The sequence below is a fragment of the Dermacentor silvarum genome, chromosome 2 (assembly GCF_013339745.2).
Source record: "Dermacentor silvarum isolate Dsil-2018 chromosome 2, BIME_Dsil_1.4, whole genome shotgun sequence".
Lineage (NCBI taxonomy): Eukaryota > Metazoa > Arthropoda > Arachnida > Ixodida > Ixodidae > Dermacentor > Dermacentor silvarum.
The window spans coordinates 188772305-188794504 of NC_051155.1; the positions used below are offsets into that span (position 1 = coordinate 188772305).

Genomic DNA, 22200 nt, shown 5'->3' on the forward strand with positions numbered 1-22200 from the left:
AACAAAGATGCCTTTAGGGTTGTCATTACCAGATCGGGGGCAAGGTGGGTTCTGTTGGGAACCGTTTAACACATTCACTGACTGCAAGGCAGATCGAATGGAAGTAGTTTATTATACAAACATGCGCGCAGTGGGCATTACTGATGGTAAATGTGAACAGTATGCTTACATTCTTTCACTATGCATGTGTGAGAAGTGCCCTCCTCCTCCTCTACCCCCCCCCCCCCCCCCCCCTGCAACAGGAAAGCACAAGCAAATGATGAACACATGAGCAGACAATGTTTCTGAAACAGTCCTTCATCTGTCACTGTGCAGTTTGGCCTTAATGACTTCCTTGAACTGGGACAGAATCTTAGTCTCCCTCTTTTGACGTTCCTCCCTGTTGAACATCGCCAAAGCTCTCTTCTCATCCGCACTATAGATTTGGTTTTCCTTACGCAGACGCACAGCCTCCATGCGACGGTGCCTGTTTGAGTGAAGAAAAAAAAAATTATATGAAACGACTGTAACACAGGTGTGACATGATGCACTTTTGGTCGCGATCGAGCCCAACTGGGATCGGAATTCACTATTGGTCGCGATCGAGCCCAACTGGGATCGGGATTCACTATCCCGGTTGGCTCCTTTGCACAACTGCAAAAGTAATCGCAATCGAGATATTCTATGCCGATCGGACTTGATCGTGATCGAAAGTGCCCGTGTGACACTCTTATAACATTATCTATAATTTATCACAGCAGCATTTTTTGAGGATTAAAACCCTAAGGTTATCTATGCATTAAAAAAAACCACATAGTGGAAATTAAAACGATTTAAGCATCTAAACCAACAAACAAGATGACAAGATTTAAAAAAGTCTAAAATCAGTGCTTGGTTCCATCACCAATGGAGCTTCATGAAAATGTAGTGCATCGCATCTGCTTACCTCACATGCACTGACAGCAGACCATATATGAAGCGTTTGAAATTGTGTGCCATATTAGTGTGCAATCACAAGATCATTGATGTTGATTCAGGCTCATAAGGCGCTGTTAGTCTAGACAACTTCACTACATCATTTCATCTATGTCAGGTTCCATGGAGAAGCAGTTCTCCCAAGGGCATGTAGGTGTGAACTATGCCTCTAAACGCCTATTCTGTACATCGTTAACGGATGCCTATTCAAAGGAAATTCTATGGTGCTGGATCAGCTATACATGTTATCGTTTGACTGTACTTCTAATTCAAATTTGTTCAAGAGTACAAATTTGTTGTATATAACTGGTAGGCTTTTCCCTTGTAGATTCACAATATATTCAGATGCATACCATATTTTCTTTCGAGACGTACGAGCCTTTGAAAATGCGAATATTTCTGTGTTGTTGATTCACCCATTTTTTTTTTATCACCACATACCTGCTGCCCGACATGACGTATCCGACGGACTCAAATGACTCAATTTCGTTGCTGGTGAGGCCAATTTCTCCTCTCCTTGGAATACGCTTTCCCTCTGCCACATACGCGGCCATTGCTGCACCTTCTCCTGGCAGCAAGGCCTTGCCATAACTGTAAGGGAAGAGAGATTAGCAAAGGGTCGTGTCCTTTGCCCGAAGGTGCATTGTTTTGCAGAACACTGGTGCAGAAACTTTGTTTTTGCAAATGCTAAGAAGGTCACAACTATTAACCCTGTTGAAGCTAAGATTAGGCACAGTGCACTTACTCTTTAGCAGACAGTTGAACATGTTGTTTTGGAAGGGGGCCGATTACCTCATCATCATCATCTGAATCGTTCTCTCCTAAAGGATAGAGGAAGACAGACAGACAACTCAGAAATTTATGCACTTTTCTGTCAAAAGAAACCCTAAAATATACAAAGCTTTAGCTTGTGAAATAAGTCCGTTATGTATGCCACAACACACTATCTCACAGTATGAGAAATGAAGTGTAAGATAATTTACAGGTGGTACCAGTTCTGACTTTTCACTGCGTTAGTACATTATGGCGCAACAGGGTACAATGCAGGAAACGAATGCTTAAATTAGATAGGTAAGCACAGTTATCTGCGTAACTGTAAAAACTGCTGCTACAAGGGTGTCTAATAGAAAAGCATGGACAATAGGTACAAGATAGCAGGTATATATTGCACGAAAAATGACAGTAGCTAAGAAAGAGGAGCACGAAGCATAAGTGCAGCTGTCCAACTACATTTATACTGGAAGTTACACCCCAATATTGGATGTTACCATCACTTCAAATAATATTGCAAACATATCATTGTCAGTTCCTGTTATAGTCATTTAAAGACAGCTCTTGCCCCCGTGTTCTTCTAGTTTCGTTACAATTATTTTTTCCCCAATAGCTGCCATCATTAATCAACTGCAACGCGCCCAACTTCACATTTTTCTGTTAGGTGCAAATATAGAATAGGCAGGAGGCTGCATGTATCAGGACACACCACCTTTGATTTTTTGGTACTCACGTCGTTTGTCAACCCACATCTCAAAGTCACTGTCCCCAGCATTGCGCTTCCCAGTGTCCGAGCGTTCAGAGTCTGAAGAACTGGATGAACTGGAGGAGCTACTCTTGCGTCGATGGTGGTGTTTCTTTGCCTTCTTTTTTGCCTCTTTCTTTTTGTGCTTTTTCTTTTCCTTCTTGCGCTTTTTGCTCTTGTGTGTGGAGGACTCCCTGCTGTGCTTGTGCTTACGCTTCTTTGATTTGCTTTCTGCAATGAAAATACCGAGCTTTTGGGGGCAAGTTCCACAGGCAAGGTTGAATTTCAGGATTGACAAATTAATGCCTATCAGCTGCACTGACCAAACTCAAAGAAACTGATTCTTGGTGTCAAACTTACTTTTCTGAGCATCGGGCGATTCAGTGCTGGGCTTCTTCTTGCCGCTTTGTTCTTCATCAGAACTGCAAAATTATAAATGCAGTTACAACAGCCAGTACTGAAACTATGAACTTACAGCCCTAGTAAAAATAATAATAATAATAATAATAAAGTCTGCGGCTATTCACATTCCCGAGCTTCTTGCAGCACGCAACTATAGTAGCCGTCACCGTTTTTGGTCACTTTTGTCACTTAGCAAGGTGCTGTAATGTGCCTTGCACATAAGATTTCTCTTATGATACGCACGTAGGTAAAAGGAGGAAAATAATGCACTGCCGCTTACTTAACTGGCCGTTCTGGAGATTCACCCCACAAACTGCGCACACCTTGAGTGCCTATTTTTTCTCGTTCCTGCCTCCTCCTGAAATGAAGCGAGAGAAAATAAATAGAAAGGTAGGGTGGGAATGAAAATAGGAAACTTGTCACAGGCTATCTTCGCGAAGGTAAAACTGCCGAGTGTTTCTAGACGCTTGCCGCTGAAAAACATACCTAGCCATGAAACTGTCTGTCATATCAGGCAACGGTCGTCTGAAATTGCTCTGCGAGGGACCATCCTCCCGATCATTCCGGTGCTTAGCGTGGTCCGAATCCGATGGCCTACAAGAGTTGTCAGTCAATCAGTGCAGCAGCAGAGCAAACGTACGTTTTACTAGCATATCGAGGCGCGCTTCGGAGCTACTTTTACGCACCTGTAATCCTTCTTCCTGAAGCTGTCAAAGCTAGGTGCCGCGGCGGGCACCTGGTAGCGAAGGCCACTACTCATGATGACCACATTCGATGGAACCGTTTAATACGTTTCAAACGTGCGTTAAACTTCTATTTGATGTCACCACGGAGTCATTGAAATCAACGAGTTCACATATTTGGAGCCTTCAAGCGCGTCGTCTGCTAGCGAGCGCGCGTTCGCTACGCGGACGCTGGCGGCGCCCAGTTTTTCTCGCAGAACGTCTGTGTAGTACATTTGTTTTTATGTTTTAGTTGCTTTGGTGCGCTCATGACTCTTGACGGCGGGTACCAAAGGTAGTTTCAGTCAAGTGAACCATTGTTTTTAACACTGTCTTCTAAAAGCAACTGACATCTCTGCAACATGAAGCTACGTACGAAAATTTTATTATTGATAGCGTGTCATTTTACGCGCGCTTCTTGTCGGTGGATATTGATCAGGAACAATGATCGAAGAAAACAATATTAAAGTGAAATAAACCAGGTTTATTAGCTGCGTGGCGCGAAGAATGACCGATGTATTTCTACGTAATTAAATCAAAGGGTACATTGAGAATGGTACAAATGGTACAGTGAGAACTCCCGACCGTGCACGTTTGCATACGAAACACACGTATTAGTGAATACTGCATATAAAACTCTCATTCGCAGAAATAATATTCATAGCAGGCAATTAAAACTATATATATATATATATATATATATATATATATATATATATATATATATATATATATATGAAAGTGATATATATATATATATATATATGAAAGTGTTATTGACATGCTGTACGACGCCGAACAGTCGTTTCCGTACGATTGTAACGCATAACCGCACTATTGCAGTCTCAAAGGTGAGAGACCGATGCAAGTGCGGACTGTTAATCCGAATGATTGTGCTGCCGGAGAGTTGTGGCTGTTGCGCAGAGGCGCAGTTCTTGAGAAAATTAACGCAGGGGTGTTAATAAGTCCGGCTAATAAGCTGCTAATAAACCCTGCTAATAAGTGTAATAAGTTGTCATTCAATATAATGCCCCGTTTTGGGGCAGCCTGTAAATCTGCTAACTTGATTCAGGCAATTGGAAAACTTTTTTTTTGACAGTCTCACCATCTTTGCAACCCATTAAAACTGGGTGCCCCATGTGGTACCAAACTTATCTTGAACGAACGCAGCAGATCTACACATATCTGTACGTGTATGTGAGGTATGCCGTTTCTCTAATTGCTTCATTATTGTCGTTATGATAGTGCGTCGAATAACTGAAAGCAGCCGTTTATAATATACAAGCTGCTTAGTTGAGCGGACAGACATTTGGGAATGGCATTACATTTATGTATGAAATATAGGATAAGCGTAACATGTTTTTCTCGGAAATCAGACTCGAGAATAATTTATTGTGTTTACACTCCTTGCAAAAAGACGAAGAACGCAGCCACCTGTCTTCTTTTTTTTATAGTTCAAACAAATTTGTGGGTTTTACGTGGCAAAACCACGATATGAGTATGAGGCACCCGGTTTGGATTTCCTCACCTGGGGCTTTTGAACGTGCACCTAAATAGAAGTACACGAGTGTTTTCCATTTGTTCCCATCGAATTCCGCGACGGATTGAACCCGCGAGCTCCAGTTTAGCAGCGCAACGCCATATATCCACTATACCGGTTGTTCGAAATTAAGGTTTAGGGGATTTTTAAAAATCTCCTGTGGCAGTTAGCACAATTCTCATTGATGAGCTGGGTTATTCGAAGAGGCGGACATTAGTAGCACGAGAATCTAAACACCTATTCAACTTATTAACAAAATTGATTAATGAACTTCTTAGTTAATTACTTTACGACACATATTGCAATTTACGAATTGTAGCCGGTGAGGTTGCAAAACGCATCCACTTGAAATGAATTTCCAGAATGACACCAGAATGACACCGACCGCGATAAATGACCCCGTACCCATTACTCCGCATTCTGTTACGCGAGTAAGGCGGAAACTTGAATAGAATGTTGCGCTGCAGTTTTTTTTTTTCAATAACAATTCTTCCCGTAAATCTGAGTACCCGCCGCGGGGGCTCAGTTAGCTAAGGCGTTGCGCTGCTGAGGACGAGTTCGCGGAATCGAATCCCGGCCGCGGCGGCCGCATTTCGATGGAGGCGAAATGCAAGAAGCCCGTGTGCTTGCGTTGGGCACCCCCTCCGGATCCCTGCACTAGCAGAAGCACGTAAAAAACCCCCCTGAGTACAAGGTGCCGGACGATATCACTTGTTTGTTACATATCCGCAAGACCTACTGATCGAAAACATTGCGATGAGATACATGCTGCTTGAAGAACGTTCTTAATAACGAATTTCATCACCGAGCGTGAAGAGAAAGAAAGGCATTTGTGTTAAACTTCATATTATTTGATGTCTCAAATACCACGCGAGATCAGTTGCCAACAAACGGAGTTCACATCCATTTGGAGACCATATTCTTACAAGCTTCAACCCCTTGAACTTTGCTTCCATGGAGGAAGGATGTTTGCACGGTTTCAGCCGTGCAAACAGTAGTTTCTGTTTTGCACGGCATTCGTACTAAAATCAACGCTTTTTTGTTTTTTTTTAGCACAACCTGTGTATTTTTAGGCCAACAATTTGTGGTCATCACAAGTTAAAAACAACAAAAAAAAAGGTTTTCTTTTATGGTTTAATAATGACGCTCTTTTTGGTTTTCTCAGTTTTCTCTTACTTTCTTTCCTTTCGCTTTTCATTTGCGTAAAACATGGCAGCTCCCCAGAGCACGCGAGAGCAGTTGCTTCTACTTGTCGATGACATCGAAATAATTGCTAAGTAAGTGCTAGAAAAGTTTACACGTAGACTGACCAGAAGCACGAGTGTGTTGTTCTTGCTTTATTTAAGCTTCTAGGTCAATGTTCCCTTTACCCTGTCGGCTTCGCATCATTCTCCACCCGGTGCTTTGCTAGCGTCGCTCGCGTTTCCATTGCCGGAAAATCTGTCGTTCTTTTGCAGAGAGCTGTTTGAAAACATCATTGCTCCGAAGAATCAACGACTGTCAGCGGCAGAACATAGTCAGCTTGCCGAATTGCTAGTTTCAAAGGACGAAGAGCTGAAACAGACACTGGTGATCGGTAAGCTCATCCTACATGCGCGATCAGTGTAGCACTCGCGCGTTGTGTGACTCGCGCGTTTTTGTGGCTTCTTGTTTCAGCTGCAGGACAGGCAGAAGTACAGAAGACGATAAACAGCCTCCAAGAAGAAGTAGAAAAGCAAGACCACGACATCCACTTGCTTCAGTGGCAGCTGAAAGAAGCGGAACATTTGCTAGTACGTTATTATTGCGATAGCAATTATATGGACACTCAAAAGCAGATTTCTGCCGTCGCCGTCGCCGTCGCCGTGAGGTTCCGTATGACGTCATTTGGAGAAGAAATCGCCGCGCGCCGAACGCTGTATGTGCGAGTGAAAGGGCGCGAGGGGCGCGTCTTTCACGGGGAGTGAACGCACGGCGGAGAACAAACGCGCGTTCTGCGCCGTGCTCGCTTAAGGGCTGCAGAAGTAGGCGTCTCTTTTCTCCTTTACAATCACCATATATGTAGAGCAAACGCGCCTTCTTCCGACGCGCGAGAGGCCGTGGGGGAGGCGACGTTTAGCTGCGGCACGAAGTGCCTATTTATATCAAAGGCTCCGGCAACAGTCACCAACGCCGCACGCATTTTGAGCGAACGCGGGCAAAACGCCGATGGCGTCGACAACAGTTCTGCGTGTTACCGATGCTGCTGCATGTCCAAATTTATACAGCTGATAAAGCTAATATCATTACTCCGTATAGCTCTCTACAAGTTTGCTATCGCAATTGATGCTTCGCCTTTCAGGCGAAACTGCGACAACTTTTTTGAACGTCGGAGGACGACGTACGGCACAAGAAAATCAAAATCATTTCTTGAAAGCAAGGTGACGAAGCATTGGCTGCCCGTGAATTTCTACCATGGCGAAAAGCTAGCACTTACACTGTGTGCTACGTTTTGCAACCTTTGCGTCGTGTACTGAGTTACATGTAAAGTGCACCTTCCCCTTCCCCCGCCCCGTTTAATCCTATTGTTTGGTCACTTTCCCCTGGAAAGCAGAGAAGTGCACACGCGTGCCCTGTGGCGTAGCCAGAAATTTTTCTAAGGGGGGGACGAGCCCGATGTGCCGCCCCCAGGCTATGTCATTGCACATGGCGGCTGTCGCCAGTCGGGTTATTAAATTATATCATTCTGTCAGCTTTCAGCTCAAGTTATTACTTTAATATTGCAGCCAACCCATGCTAGCTTCCTCCATACAGTACTAACTTTCCGGCCAATTGGTTTAATGCGATCTTTCCAGCATTTAATATGCAGACGAAAGCAAGGAAGACAGACCGCTACGGTCGACTGAATTTTATTTTGGGAAGCACCACGCATAAATACAGTGTTGGCACATAAGCATCATGCCAGGACTGTGCTTGCCCTTTCACTTGATGCATGCAAGGTACTGTACAGGAACGCTGATAAAGGCACAAGAGAAATAATACAGTTAAACCTGAATATAACGAAATTGACAAATTCCCGAAAAACTTCGTTATAAAGAGGATTTTGTTATATGCAGGTTCGGCATGAAAATTCGAAAAATAAATGCTTACCGTATGTACTATCGCTCAAGATTTACTCCCAATACACTAAAGTTGCGATGAACAAAAAAAGTCCCAGTTTCGCTTGAAAGGCGAAGCATCAATTAATATACGTGGTAAGGATAGTAGTCAAACCTCGTTAATACATACCCGCTTAATGCGTAATTGCGGTTTAAATGTAGTCTCGAAGATTCCCCACCCAGCCCCCATTGAACCCCATGTATTGGCTGACCGCTTAAGCCGTAGTTGCTCATTGCCCACCAAACGGTTAGTGCGTACTATTTTTCTTGTTCTACACGCACAGGCACAAAATCGGCAAAATCTCATGTGCGCAGACGTTCGATTCTCGAGTTGCGACGCCCGGACGACAGTCGCTAGCGATAGTGAACTTACAACATGGCTACCATGACGTATTTCGCCGTGAATTCAAGTGCGCCAAGCGTGACGCCGCTGCTTCGCATTTTGTCGCAGCGGAGAAGGTGCTTCCGGTTGCTGCTCATGCAAAAATGACAAAATTTGGGGCGAAATCTCTAGGTTGTCGGCGGGGAAAATTCGTTATTTCGAGGGGGTCTCCCGCTGCCACTTCGTTACGTAGAGGTCTCAAATACATGTGCTTCTATGGAGTAACGGCGGAGAATAGAAAAACTTCGTTATATCCAGGAATTCGTTATATGGAGGTTCGTTATAAGCAGGTTTAACTGTAGAAGGATAGCTGATAATTAAAGCAGCTGTTAGTCATTCCAGTGTTCTGTTTGTATCCTAATGTGACAATGAATTGTGTGTATTAAAATAAATTATATTTAGTTCTCCCTGAAATGAAGCTTAATACACAGTAGCGCTTTGTTTTCCTTGCTGCTGTGTATATATCATTAATCCTAGAAGGTGCACACAATGGCCATACAGTTTTCGGATGTCATGTTGCTCGATGCATTTCTGTTCATTTACCCTGGAATTGTATCTACTGTGCTAGAGGGGAAGAATGAAAGTGAAAACTGTTGTACTTGCTCATGTCATATGTGCTTGTTCTAGAGCCACAGTGTATGTGGCTCACACACATGAGAAGAAAGCTAACAATGTGACGAGCCTGTGCTGATAGTGTCCAATGCATGTTCCAGTGGTGCAATCACTTTTTGGTGGCCTATTTCAGTCTACAGCTATATATCAGGCGAAGCAGAAACTGCAGAGTATTGAGAAAGCAAATGCGAGGGCAGTCTCATCTGAAGAGCTTATCAAATACGCCCATCGGATCAGTGCCAGCAATGCAGTGGCAGCACCACACAACTGGCAGCAAGGTGAGTTTGGTGCAGCATGTTTCACTTGCATGCTGTAGCTTTGTTTTCATTCACGATGACCTCATTTGGTTTTGTCTGCCTCTAAGGTGACCCACGAAGGCCATACCCGACGGATATAGAGATGCGACAGGGTTACCTCGGCCGGCTGAGCGATCTTCCTCTCACAGGGCCACCCCTTCAGCCACAGGGGAGCTTGGGAGACCTGAATGCTGCTCGTCATCTTGGTGAGCCACTACCTTTTACAGCTTGAATACAGTCAAGCTGCATTCTCAATTTAATTTATCCCAAGGCTTAGGTAAGAGCACTGGAGGAAGAGGCCGGTGCTAAGTTCAAAATTAAAAGACTGCTAAGACTTACGTTATAAGTCACAGCAGCAACTAAATAAAAGTTTGACGACTGTTCAGTAGAACTAAAAAAAAAAAGTAAGGAAAGGAGGGAATAAAGAAAGGCTTAGTAGTGGCACTTTGAAATTGTAGGGTGGACGATTCTTCTTTCTGGGGTTTTACGTGCCAAAACCAGTTCTGATTATGAGGCACGCCGTAGTGAAGGGATCCAGATTAATTTTGACCACCTGGGGTTCTTTAACGTGCACTACAATGCAAGCGCACAGGCGTTTTTGCATTTTGCCTCCATCAAAATGCGGCTGCCGCGGCCGGCATTCACTCCCGCGACCTCGTGCTTTTAACATGTGGGTACACCTATATACAAGGAGTTCCTTGGGGTCCACCACATTTCAGACTGGCACTGTAGCAGACAGCTGCATTGGTTGTTCTGAAAAGCTGCGGAAAACTGGTGCACAGGGCCTATGCAACATGAAAACGTCTATTATGGATGCCTTTGGTACAAGAGTCACAAAAGCTTATTAGCAGATGGAATAGCTGCCTATGTTACCCACACTTCCCAGTTAGTGTATAACGTGATGTATATTGCCACTTATTTTAACAGAGTGAGTGTGTAGCTGTTGTGCTGACTTGGTTCAGGGCAATCCAAGGAGCTTTGAAAAAGTTGACATTTTGCAAATAGTGTTACCAAGCAATGCTCGAGACAATGCTGAGGACAATACAGATGACGACAACGCTCTCTGATGTCACGCGGACTGGTTTTGCATCTTGTATGCCTTGCATGCCAGTTGTGAATATTCTGTAAATATAATTGAAACCTCTTTTTCCCCGTAATGTTTTGGTGGAGGTGCTGGGTATCCCAGACGCACAACGGAATTGCGCAGCCGGCGCTCCTTGGCTGCATCGGCCATGCCAGCTCAAGGCGAGAATGCTTTGGGCTCGTCGCCACCCGCGCCCACCGTTATCCTGGCACAACCGTGCGACCCTGGCACCTTTTCCGGAACGAATAACACCAATGTCAAAGATTGGCTTCAGCTCTACGAACGCCCACGTCTTTCCCGCTCGCCTCTGCCTCGTCGCTGGGGCTGGGACGCCGCTCTGCCCTTCGTAAAATTTGCCTATAATTCCTTCAGACATGACTCTGCGGGTTTTTCTCTGTTTTATCTCCTGTACGGAAGAAATCCTACGCTGCCATTTAACACATTGCTTCCCACCGTTCTTGACTCGTCGTCAGAATACGCCCGTGAAGCTATCTTCCGAGCTGTCGAGGCCCGCCAGATTGCACGCCTGTGCCTTACAGCTTCGCAGGAAAAGCAACGACGCTTCTATGGTGCCTGCCACCGCGATGCCCACTTCAACTCTGGTGATACGGTCCTTCTTTGGACACTGTCACGGCGAGTTGGCCTTTGCGAAAAGTTGATTTCGCCTTACTCTGGCCCGTACCGGGTCTTGCGCCAAGTGACCTACATCACATATGAAATCACACCCCATATGTGATTCCACATATGGGGTGATTAACCACGTCTCGATCTTCCACCGATGTCGTCCACGTCACACGCCTTAAGCGATACCACTCGGACGATCTAGTAAGCACCAGGACGGCGTCTTCGCCGACGGGGGTCATGTTACCAAGCAATGCTCGAGACAACGCTGATAAATGCTTTTCCGTTGTCGGAGACAACCTTTTGGGGAAGGCCAAACGTTGCAAAGTGGCTTCGGAGTGCATCGATGACAACTGCGGATGTTGCTTGCGTCACGTGCCGAACTTCCACCCACTTTCTGTGTGCGTCCACAATAACCAAGTAGGTGCGCCCGAGTAGTGGCCCCGCGAAGTCAATGTGCACCATGTGCCATGGTGTCTGGGGACGGTCCCAGGTGGGAATAGGAGCTTTGGGTGGGCTCTTCTGCGTTGAACGGAATTCACAGCACTGTCGCACCATTTCTTCGATCACCTTGTCGATTCCGGGCCACCATACGTAGCTCCTTGTGCCCTTTTTCATGGCTACCATGCCTCGGTGACCAGCATGTAGAAGTGCTAGGACGTGAGATCCTGCTGAGTTTGGTATGATCAGCCATGATCCAAGTGTGATGCACTCACAATGAAATGCTAGTACGGGCGCTCTTCGTCGGTAAGGAGTGAACTCTTCTCCAGTGAGTTTTTCCACTGTGCCATCCTGCACTGCCTTGTACAACCTCTGGAGGATGCTGTCTTGTTTTGTCAAACGTGCTATCTCTGTAGCAGTAAACGGAGGTCTCGACAGAGCTTCAAACTACAGTACGTCGCCCGGTGGCCAGGGTTCATCCAGACGTTCTGGTAATGATAATCGGCTCAACGCATCTTCATTTTGATGGTTCTTGCCATGCCGGTAGATGATGTTGTAGTTGTACGCCGATAACTTGATACACTGTCTGGTCATCCGTGGTGAGAAGGACTTGAGCCGTTGGCTTTCCTGGACCTACTATGCCGAGCAGCGGTTGATGGTCCGTGACAAAAGTTACCTTTCTTCCCGCAATATACTTGTGGAACTTGTGCGCTGCAAGCACTACAGCGAGGCCTTCTCTGTCCAGCTGAGCATAATTGCGTTCCACCGACCCTAGCGTCCAAGATGCGAAAGCGATTGGCGCCTCTTATTCTGGTCATCACGTTGAGACAGAACAGCTCCTATGCCGTACGGTGAAGCGTCACATGAGACGAGAAGCTCCTTCTGTTCGTCGTAGTGTGCCAGTACGGTCTGACTGAGAAGCAATCTCTTAAGCTTATCGAATGCTTCTTGATGGTTGGTCTCCCATCTCCACGTGGCGTCCTTCTGCAGGAGCTGGTAGAGACAGCTGGCAATTGTTGCCCTGTTCTTCAAGAATCTGCCAGAAAGCCAGCATTCCGAGAAATGATTGAAATGCTTGCTTGCAGTTTCGGGCTGGAGCCTCTGTTATAGCTCGGACTTTCTCTTCGTTGGTGTTGACGCCTGTCTTGTTTGGTGTCCCAGAAAAGAAACTTGTCGCACTGCAAAACAGCACTTGTTTTTGCCGAGCCGAAGGTTGTACTTGCGCAGCCAGCCTCTTCAGGATTTCTTCCAGTCTCTCGGCGTCTTCCGTGGCGTCTTTCCCACTGATGATCATGTCATCCAAGTACGCGCGAACGCCTGTGATGCCAGATAGCATAGTCTTCATGAAGCATTGAAAAATGGCTGGAGCTGCAGAGATTCCAAAAGGCAACCATTTGACCTTGTAAAGCCCTTTCAATGTGTTCAGGGTCAATATCTCTGCTGTCTTTGGCGTTACGTGAAGTTGCTGGTAAGCCTGTGCCAAATCCAGAGTGCTGAAGACCTTGCCTCCCCTCAAGTAGCTGAGGACTTCATCTGTAGTGGGAAGTCGGTAATCTGCCTTCTTCGATACTTGATTAACTGTGCAATGGTAGTCGCCGCATATTCTCAACAAGCCGTTTTTCTTTCGAACAAGTACGAGAGGCGTTGCCCAATCCGAATGCTGTGCAGACTCGATTATGCCTTGACTTTGCAGTCGATCCAATTCAGCTTTTACAGCTGACCGCAGCGCAAAAGGAACCGGCCGGGCTTTTAGAAACTTCGGTTTCGCTCCTTCCACGAGTTTAAGCTGTACCTCAGGACCGTGTCCTGAGGTGTTCTCGTCGAACACAGACTGGTACTTGTCCAGAAGCTTGGAAACAAGTTCGTCGTCTGATACGTCATTGATGCCCGTGATCTGTATACCCAGATGAGGAAACCAGTTGCGTCCAAGAAGGTTACACCCTGCTCCCTTGATGGCAAGCGGTAATGTCAGGGTCTTGTTGCTGTGCGTTACATCCACCGTTGCACATCCGAAAACACGAAGGGACTGGCCTGACCAGGTGCGTAGGAGGAGGATGTCCGTCTCAAGCCGTGGTGGGTCATCTGTCCACGTGGACTTGAACGTGGCTTCACTGATGAGTGCAGGCTGCACCTGAGTCGACTTCGAACTCTAAGGACTTGCCATGCACGCGTAGCCGAGTCATGACCTTCTGCGTGCTGGACGCCTCGATTAAGGTGTTGAGCTCGTAAAGTGTCGTGACTGGTGCTGAGGTCGTTGTCGAAGTCCCTTGTTGGGGATATTCGATGTTAATGTTCTTGTTCGTTCTTGCCTCTTTCCATTTTTTCAGACACGCCTTTTCAATGTGTCCGCATTTCTTGCAGTAGTTGCAGGAAGCTGTCTGGAACTTGCAAGTGTCCGGACTATGTTGCGCGTCACAACGCCAACAGCGTTGTTTCTTCTTTTTGGAACAAGTACTCGAGTGACCTTGGTTTTCTGTCTTGGAGATGCTTGTGCAGGCTTCGTGAATCTCTTTAAATTCCGCTTTCACGTGTCTCTGGTCTTCGACGGCGTTCTCAGCTCGCAGTGCAATGTCAAAGGCTTTCTTGAATGTCAAGTCCTTTTCCGCGAACAGCCGTTGCTGGACCTGCTCGTTCCGAAGACCGCAAACGAAAAAATCACGCAGCATTACCTCAAGAGGCAGGATTGTTGGATTGGCCGCAGTGTCTGCACTTGTTCCAAAATTGCACTCTGCTGCTAGCCTCTTGAGCGCTGTGACGTAATCACTGACCGTTTCATCGTGCCGTTGGTCACGTCGTTGGAAGCGTACCCTGCAGAAGACTTCAGAAGGTTGCGGATCAAAATGAGCCTTGAGCATCTCAACTATGTCATCGTAGCTCACTTGGTTGGGCTGCTTGGGTTGATCGAGGGCGCAGACGACGTCGTAAGTCTGTTTTCCGCACAACGTTAGCAGATGAGCACGTTTCTTGGAAGCGTCCGTAATGTCGTTAGCCTCGAAGAAAAACCACACCAGGATCTCCAGGAGCCAGAGCTGCCACTGAATTCGGGTAGCCGACCAAAGTCTGGCGCCGCCATGTCGTTCCGTTCCTTGACGTCGGTGAACTGCCAATGAGTCCAAAGTCTTCCTCGTCGCCAATTGTTACGTCTGTGTTGTGGCTGCCGACGATTTATTACAAACAAGGGAACATGAACACGTTAAGCGGCATAGCTTAGGCGTTGGAGTCAACAATTAACCAGTGTTCGATCCCAGCTCGTCCTCGTGCCATCTCGTCCCGTGCATTCGCACGCGCACTTCGTTGTCATCTTTTAGCGCGACAGATCAACTTCATATGTGCGTTTGCTGCAGTGAAGATATTTAGGTAGCGTTTGTGGTTTCATTGCGTAATTCCATAGAGAACAGAGCCATTAACCAGCACATCTGTAGCGGTAGTATACATAGACAGCACATACGTCTGAAAGAGACACGACAGTTGGCGTTCGGCAATAAATGCACCCCGCAACGTGAGCGCGCACCATTTATCGGCACCTTTGTTCTAACCTCTGACCGCCAACCACAGACCATGAAAATGGGCAACAGAGCCAAAGAAAGCCATTCGCTTTAAAGGGATTTGGCTCTGGTGTATGTGCATGGAGCTGGCACCCTACATCTCAGAACACTGTTGCTTTTAGAAACCTACCATGCCAATAGATCTTCCATGAGCTCAAATGACTGATGGGCTCATTTCTGGAATTACACAAGAAATTGTCGAGACGCAAGTAGTCACCTGTCATCTATAATGTCAGATTGGTCATTGTTCAGTATTAGTGAGTTGTATGACCACGTTTGCAACAAAATTTGTAACACTAGGGGTGCGATCGCGCACGATCGCGCACCCCTAGTGTAGACCCCGCACATTGTAGTAAGCCAGTTGCATAGCAAATTGGACTGTATCGATATTTTCATAGAGTGATAGCTCTTCTTTCAGTTTCCTAACATGGCATATATCACCAAGGGGATATACAAATCAGAGCAAAGTGTGGAGAGTGAATATTTTTATTTATTATTGCTTTTGCAGTGTATGTTTGGTGTAGTTATTACAAGCTGACTATTCTGCAGTCTAGATTTACATATTTCCTAAAGCAGGGCTTTGTATTAGAATCAGTGACTTACAAAATCTTAATGATTAGCTATGCCAGGGTCGGTCATCTGGCATAGCTAATCATTCATTCACCACATATGACATGTACTACTGACTGTAGAACAGTCAGGCTCTCCTATGAATGTTCATAAATGGGACTTGTGCCACATCTTCTCATAGTGCTGTGGCGTTCATCATCAGCCCTTGAATTGTGGCTCTGCATAAAATGTGCTTAGTGAGCTAAAGACACTGAGCATGAAGAAGTTGTAGCTGGTTTTTAAGCAGTTTATAGGAAGAGCATGCTTAGCTATCGCTGTGAATTCACATGCATAACCCAGAGCAAAGTAAATTGCTAAAGGAATTGTAATAGGTGAAAAAAGAAAATTAGCACCCGATGTGAATTCATTGGAGATGTACCAACCAGCCCAGACCAGCACACTCCTTCAGTTCATTGGAGAAAGTTGTATGACATTGTTGCTATTTTATCCTTTGCAGACCAGAATCCACTTGGGCAGTCATTTTCATGGCAGATTGGAGGAGACATCAAGCCACCCATCTCGAGCAACCACAACTCTGTTGGCATGGATGCCAAAAGCAAAGAGAATGAAGATGTTGAGGTCATGTCAACGGACTCATCTAGCAGCTCTTCCAGTGATAGCCAGTGAACAGAGACCTATTATCATTTCTCATTGTACATATCAACAAAACGTGTTTTTGAAGAACCTGGCGTGGCATGGTGTTGGGCTGTTCTTTCACCACCGGGGTGTGGCATGTGCACGCTGTGCCACATAACTCCACATGTGTAGTCAACTGGAGTGTGTATCCAAACTGAAATTCTTTGCGAGGTCACCTGGAATGCTTCAGTGTTGCACAGTTGAAAGGAGCAAACTGCGCTACCAATATATAGAGGTTTGTACATTCCTTAAAGCATTCTTGTGCCAAGAGTCAGCTTCAATGGTTTCTACATTGTGTATTTATTTAGTCAGAGCCCGTAATCCTTTAGTTAAACAAAAAATTCAATTCCAGCGTTTTACGTGTCATGACTACAATCCGATTATCAGGCGTGCTGTAGTGGGGGACTGTGGATTAATTTTAAACCCCTGGGGTTTTTTAACATGCACCTAAATCTAAGTACACTAGCATTTTTGCATTTCACCCCCATCGAAATGCAACCTTGGCAGTTGGGATCGAATCCTTTAGTTCACCACTAATGCTTTATGCTGAATTGTTGAGACAAGAACTGTCAGGATCTATGTACAATCGCTGTCAGACTTACCCGAACTATGAAGACACATCTATAGTGGCTTAACTTTGACAAACACAAGCTGTAAGAAAAAAAACAAAAAACATCTAATGCTTTGAAAAGAAGACACATTAAGAGGAAGCTCTAGCTAGGGGCTCCTATCTAAATGCATAATGGAGAAATCACTTTTTATTGGCAACCACTGCATCAAATTTGATAAGGTTAATTGCATTTAAAAGAAAAAGCTTGTCTAGTGATTGTAGGGAGCGGACTTTTTATTTAGACCATCAATTATTAAATATTGTTGAAAATTGCAAGTTTGAAAAAACCTAGTATCAAGTTTACCATGCTGTGATTTGGTAGTAAAAAGCGATCCCACTATTCTGTGAACTGTACCTAATAATACATCTAAAGCGTACAAAGTCAGCATATTACACACAGGCGCGGATCCAGGGGGGATGTCCGGATGTCCCGACCCCCCCTCCTCAGATTTCTGCATCGCCCCCTCGCTGACAGGGGATGGCCCTGTCGCAAAAAATATGGCCACCAGCATTCTTCAAAAGTATTTTTCGCGAGCACCAGTGATATCAGCCATGTAGAAGTAAAGCTTATATATAGCTCGCTCACAAGCTTAGTTGTATTCCGTAGGGGTGCGGTGTCGCGAAGTTGCCATGGTTATTTTTTCTCATGAACACCTTGGATCTCCTGGCGCCGGCCGTGCCTCTTACTCGTTTCGTCGGTGGCGTCGAATGAACAAGGGGGCGTCCCTTTTGCCAAGCACGGCGATGTCCGCGCGAGCGCCTTCGCGCGCCTGATCAACTTATTCCCCCTTGGGGTGTCATCGGTTGCCTCATTGGCTGTCATCGGTTCCGCGATCAACCTACTTAATGAAAGATATCTTGCTGAAGTGTTCATATATAAATAATAACTAACAGCTAAACTAAGAACTACGCATAGGCAACTTTTTTTAACTGTAGCACTCATTGTGATCACAATTACACGTTGACAATATCCGGTGCGAGCACAGTACCGTTCGTACGCTACAAGTTTTTCATTGTAACTTCGCAGTTTTATTGTCGTACATTAAGCGTAGGAGGCTCAAAGCCGCCGGATCCGTTTATATCAGTGGGCATTCTCGCGAAGCGGGGCGAAGCCTCGAGCAGCGGCTGCGAAGTGGGGGAGCGTGACGTCAGCGGCCAACGCCAGCACGCGGGCCTTTACACCCCTAAAAGTGAAAAAGGGTGTAAATGTGTCTATAACTCACACCCTTAGGGTCTAATTTATATAAGTAACACCCTATGGGTGTGAGTTATAGACGTAATAGGATGGCATCGTGTGGTTAGAGAAACGGGAGCAGATGCGCGCCTTGTGTAAAAGGATGACGTCGCGTGGGAAACAAAACATGAAGACGCTGGCTCGCGCTCTCGGCTACTACGCCACATCGTTCTTCTTTAGGTGGCGTCGTGAGTCTTCATACGCGGTGATTCGCATATCGTAAACAACGAGCGTAGTGGTTGCCGCGTTGGAGCTCCAACGCAAACGAAGGTGTCTCAGCCGAACACAAAGAATCTCCTTAAGGAAATCAAGGTGTCCCAACACTACTCCAAACACGGACCCGTGCTTACGCATTTATAACGAACCTGCAACAGATCATGCCAAATTTTATTTTAAGAAACAATACAGGCTAGATATACCGGGTGTTAAAAATTAAGCTTTATGGTTTTCTTAAGATTAGGCACTGGGAGGCACGCGAATACAACCTGCGCAAGTAAGCTATGTGGCCAGGAGGACACAAAGTGAGATGATAATTATCGCTGTCAGCAGCGAATTAACTAAAATTTAATAATTAACTTTTTATTGACTGCAGTAAGTGTGTATGCTTGTATTCAAAAGTTAGAGGCAGTCGTGTTTCTACACAGTTTCACTTGGAGGAATTCTTCTAGCATGTCTGTGCTCCAAGATATCCAACTCCAAATTTTAAAAGCTCCTCCCTGATGTGACGTGGCTGTTGCGTGAGGCGTTTAGTCTGACAAAGGGGCGGAGGCATTGGCAAAGATAATAACTGTCCCCCTTCCTATCACGGCTGGCGAAAAAAAAAAAAAAAACACATCGAGGAACCCGTTACCTCTGTCGGAACACGCGACCGCGAAGCCTGTAAAGATGGCGGCAGCTGCCATGCCGAGATAATGGCGCGAGCGGAGAAGCCAGAGGGCAGTGAGCGTGCGTAAAGGTGACTAGACGACCGGGCATGGTCCTTGCCTGAACTACGCAAGTAAAGTGACTGCTGATTGTAAAGTGACTGATTATTGTAAGTTTTATTGAAATCAAGACCAACAACTGCACCATCAACAGCAGAAACCTTTTTAGCTATGCTAACGAATATTTCATACTGCCGCTTTAAGTTTGGTGTTGTCATGCACAAATCTCATGACAACACTTCACCCATCAAGATGTCAATTAATGCCCTAAAAATGTTCAAAATGCCTCCCTTCCACAGCAACGCAAAGCATAAACCGCTCTCGCGTCGACTCGATAACTCTGCGCAGTACGACAATTGAAATAATTCTTGAATAATTAGAACGACGCCAGAATAATTCTTCCGACTGATACTGTTTAGAAACACGACTGCCTCTAAGTTTTCAATACAAACATACCAACTTACTGCAGTCGACAAAAAAATCATTGTTCAATTTTAGTTAATATAGGGCTGCTCACAGCGATAATTATCAACTCACTTTGTGCCTCCATGGCCACATAACTTATTTGCACAGGTGATCTTCGCGTGCCTCCCAGTGCCTAATTTTAAGAAAAGCATAAAGCTTAGTTTTGAACACCCTGTATTATCAGGTACAGCCGCCAAGCACATGGCTGTATTGAGTAACGTCCAAGCTCGGAGAAACCGATACCTGGCTTCCGCTTCAGGTCTTCTTCCTCTTTCTGGGGTTTTACGCGCCAAAACCAGTTCTGGTTAGGAGGCACGCCGTAGTGGAAGGCTCCGGATTACTTTTGACCACCTGTGGTTCTTTAACGTGCACAACAACGCAAGCACACGGGCGTTTTTGCATTTCGCCTCTATCGAAATGCGGCCGCCGCGGCCGGTATTCGATCCCGCGATCTCGTGCTCAGCAGCGCAACGCGTGAGCTGACTGAGCCACCACGGTGGGCTACAGGTGTTGCTCTAGCCGTATAAAACGCTGGTTTATCGTGAACAGAAACGGTGAATTTCGGTAAATAAGAAATTTTAGGCTACTATCATCATCATCATTGACAGAACCTGACCCCGCCCTCAGAAAAAACGTGGATCCGCCCCTGATTACACACCGCTCTGTAATATACCACCAATTTGAGAGTAGGACTTTTGCAACACCCTCGAAGACATTGCAACAATTTTACGTAAGCTTAACACTTATATATAAAATTTGTCTGCTTTGGATGCTCTAACAGATTCAGTTTACAGAACTGATATATCCGTTTTTGGTTCAGAGTTGCAAGTCTGTGAACTTTGTGCTTCAAATTTATTTAGGTTACCAATTTGTGGATTTCTGTAAAAAATTCCAGGCCCTAAATGTTAAGTTCTGCTTCCTGCAGGCACTAGAATTTAGGTTTTTCTTGCAAATGCAACAAATATCATTCACATTGGTCCAGTGGTTGTCTCATAAAAGCATTTCTGTGCTTTACATGTATTTGAATAGGGAAAACAGAATTGGTCGAGCTAAAGCTTTCTCTTAGCTAGCACCATTTAAGGCACCCCAACCACAAATATCCAGCAACCTACACACGAGCAGCAAAAAGGCACATTAAGTGTATTTGGGGTTAAGTAAGATCGTGAATACAACAGGACAGATCAGTACAAAACGAGACGTGGCATATCATAGTGGCCACAGCAAGAGAGGTGCTCTAAAGCCCTTTAGTTCACTACGCCAATGGTCCATGCATCACAAATCTGCATGAGAACCATCGGGACATGTGTACAACAGAACATACACGAGTCCCAAGACGTGGCACACCTACGTGATACAGATGTTACTGCCTTCCAAGTTATTTGTCAGCATGTGGCATGTTTCAGCACTTTCAAATCTGCCTTGAATTTCCGGAACAAAATTTTTCATATAAAAGGCTAGACCGAATTTTTTGTTTGTTTTAAAGATAATTCACCTCATGTGGTATTCACAGATTGCTTAATCCAATGACATTAAGCTGAAATGCTTGCAAATTTGTTGCTGATGGCATACTACTGCATTTACTCGATTGTAACGTGAGGGGTAACTTCTCATTGCGTCCATTAAAAAAAAAAAAAAATAAAACCGCGAAAGTAACGCGAGGAGCGACTTGTCGCGTCCAGCAAAAAAAAAAAAAAAAAAAAAAAAAAAAAAGAGCTAAAGTAACGCGAGGCAACCGGATGCACGAAAAAGTCTCAGCTTCGCCCGAAAGGCGAAGCATCAATTGTGATAGCAAATTACTAGAGAGCTATAGGGAGTAAGGATAGTAGTTTTATCGGCTGCATAAACTTGCACACATTCGCTTACTAAGGGTTTTACGTGCCATGCCTACAATCCAGTGGCGCACCGACGGGGGGGGGGGGGGGGATTCGGGGGTTGGAACCCCCCCCTGAGGCCGACTTAACCCCTCCTTTTGTTTAACCCCTTTTCTTTCCTTACGCATTTGAGTACTGCAACTAAGATGTAAGACGCGCAATCGTCTGCACACTCGCAAAAAGCGCCTTTTTTTAACAATTTCCCGTGAGGAAATCGAAATTAGTGCTGTTTAGATGGTATTGGCAAACTGTCAACCCCCCCCCCCCCCCCCCCTTGCAGAGATCCTGGGTGCGCTACTGCTACAATCTGATTGTCAGGCGTGTAGTAGTGGGGGACTGTGGACAATGCACAGCCTTGACACAGCCAAGCATAGTGTCAGCGCGCACAAGCAAACATGAATAGATCACACTCGATGACCGCAGACAACCACTGTCAAAAAACGCTGGCGTGAGCAAGCGCGCCAGCAACAGTGAGCGAAGGTTCGTGTGGTCTATCGCTTCAACGGGAACTGAGCGGCGAAAGCACAGCGCATACAAAGGTCAGAGCCGTGTGGAGATCGCTTTCAAGATACGGTGCGTGCGACAGCCCTCAAACCTTCAGCCGCGCAAAGTTCACAGGTA

At 45.6% G+C, this 22200-nt stretch overlaps 2 protein-coding genes across 2 annotated transcripts; one reads left to right on the forward strand and one right to left on the reverse strand.

Annotated features, from left to right (window-relative positions):
• Positions 1–93: 93 nt before the first annotated feature.
• Positions 94–3741, reverse strand: LOC119442304 (NKAP family protein CG6066-like). Its single transcript, XM_037707136.2, has 8 exons — positions 3559–3741; positions 3359–3466; positions 3153–3230; positions 2831–2892; positions 2459–2701; positions 1700–1775; positions 1396–1545; positions 94–466 (listed from the first exon to the last, which is right to left on the reverse strand). Exons 1-8 carry the CDS (start codon positions 3630–3632, stop codon positions 298–300), a joined length of 960 nt encoding a protein of 319 aa, XP_037563064.1. The 5' UTR covers positions 3633–3741; the 3' UTR covers positions 94–297.
• A 2558-nt stretch (positions 3742–6299) lies between these two features.
• LOC119442306 (mediator of RNA polymerase II transcription subunit 4) lies at positions 6300–16540 on the forward strand. The gene is made up of 6 exons (XM_037707139.2): positions 6300–6411; positions 6592–6710; positions 6791–6906; positions 9378–9522; positions 9609–9746; positions 16298–16540. Exons 1-6 carry the CDS (start codon positions 6344–6346, stop codon positions 16465–16467), a joined length of 756 nt encoding a protein of 251 aa, XP_037563067.1. The 5' UTR covers positions 6300–6343; the 3' UTR covers positions 16468–16540.
• Positions 16541–22200: the final 5660 nt, after the last annotated feature.

Bases quoted from the DNA above. Each gene is read 5' to 3' on its own strand.
- LOC119442306 (XM_037707139.2), top strand. From the start codon at position 6,344: ATGGCAGCTCCCCAGAGCACGCGAGAGCAGTTGCTTCTACTTGTCGAT. The intron at 6,412-6,591 runs GTAAGTGCTAGA...GTTCTTTTGCAG, and splicing joins GACATCGAAATAATTGCTAA to AGAGCTGTTTGAAAACATCA. The intron at 9,523-9,608 runs GTGAGTTTGGTG...TCTGCCTCTAAG, and splicing joins ACCACACAACTGGCAGCAAG to GTGACCCACGAAGGCCATAC.
- LOC119442304 (XM_037707136.2), bottom strand. From the start codon at position 3,632: ATGAGTAGTGGCCTTCGCTACCAGGTGCCCGCCGCGGCACCTAGCTTT. The intron at 3,467-3,558 runs GTGCGTAAAAGT...CAACTCTTGTAG, and splicing joins TTCAGGAAGAAGGATTACAG to GCCATCGGATTCGGACCACG. The intron at 2,893-3,152 runs GTAAGCGGCAGT...ATAATTTTGCAG, and splicing joins TCTCCAGAACGGCCAGTTAA to TTCTGATGAAGAACAAAGCG.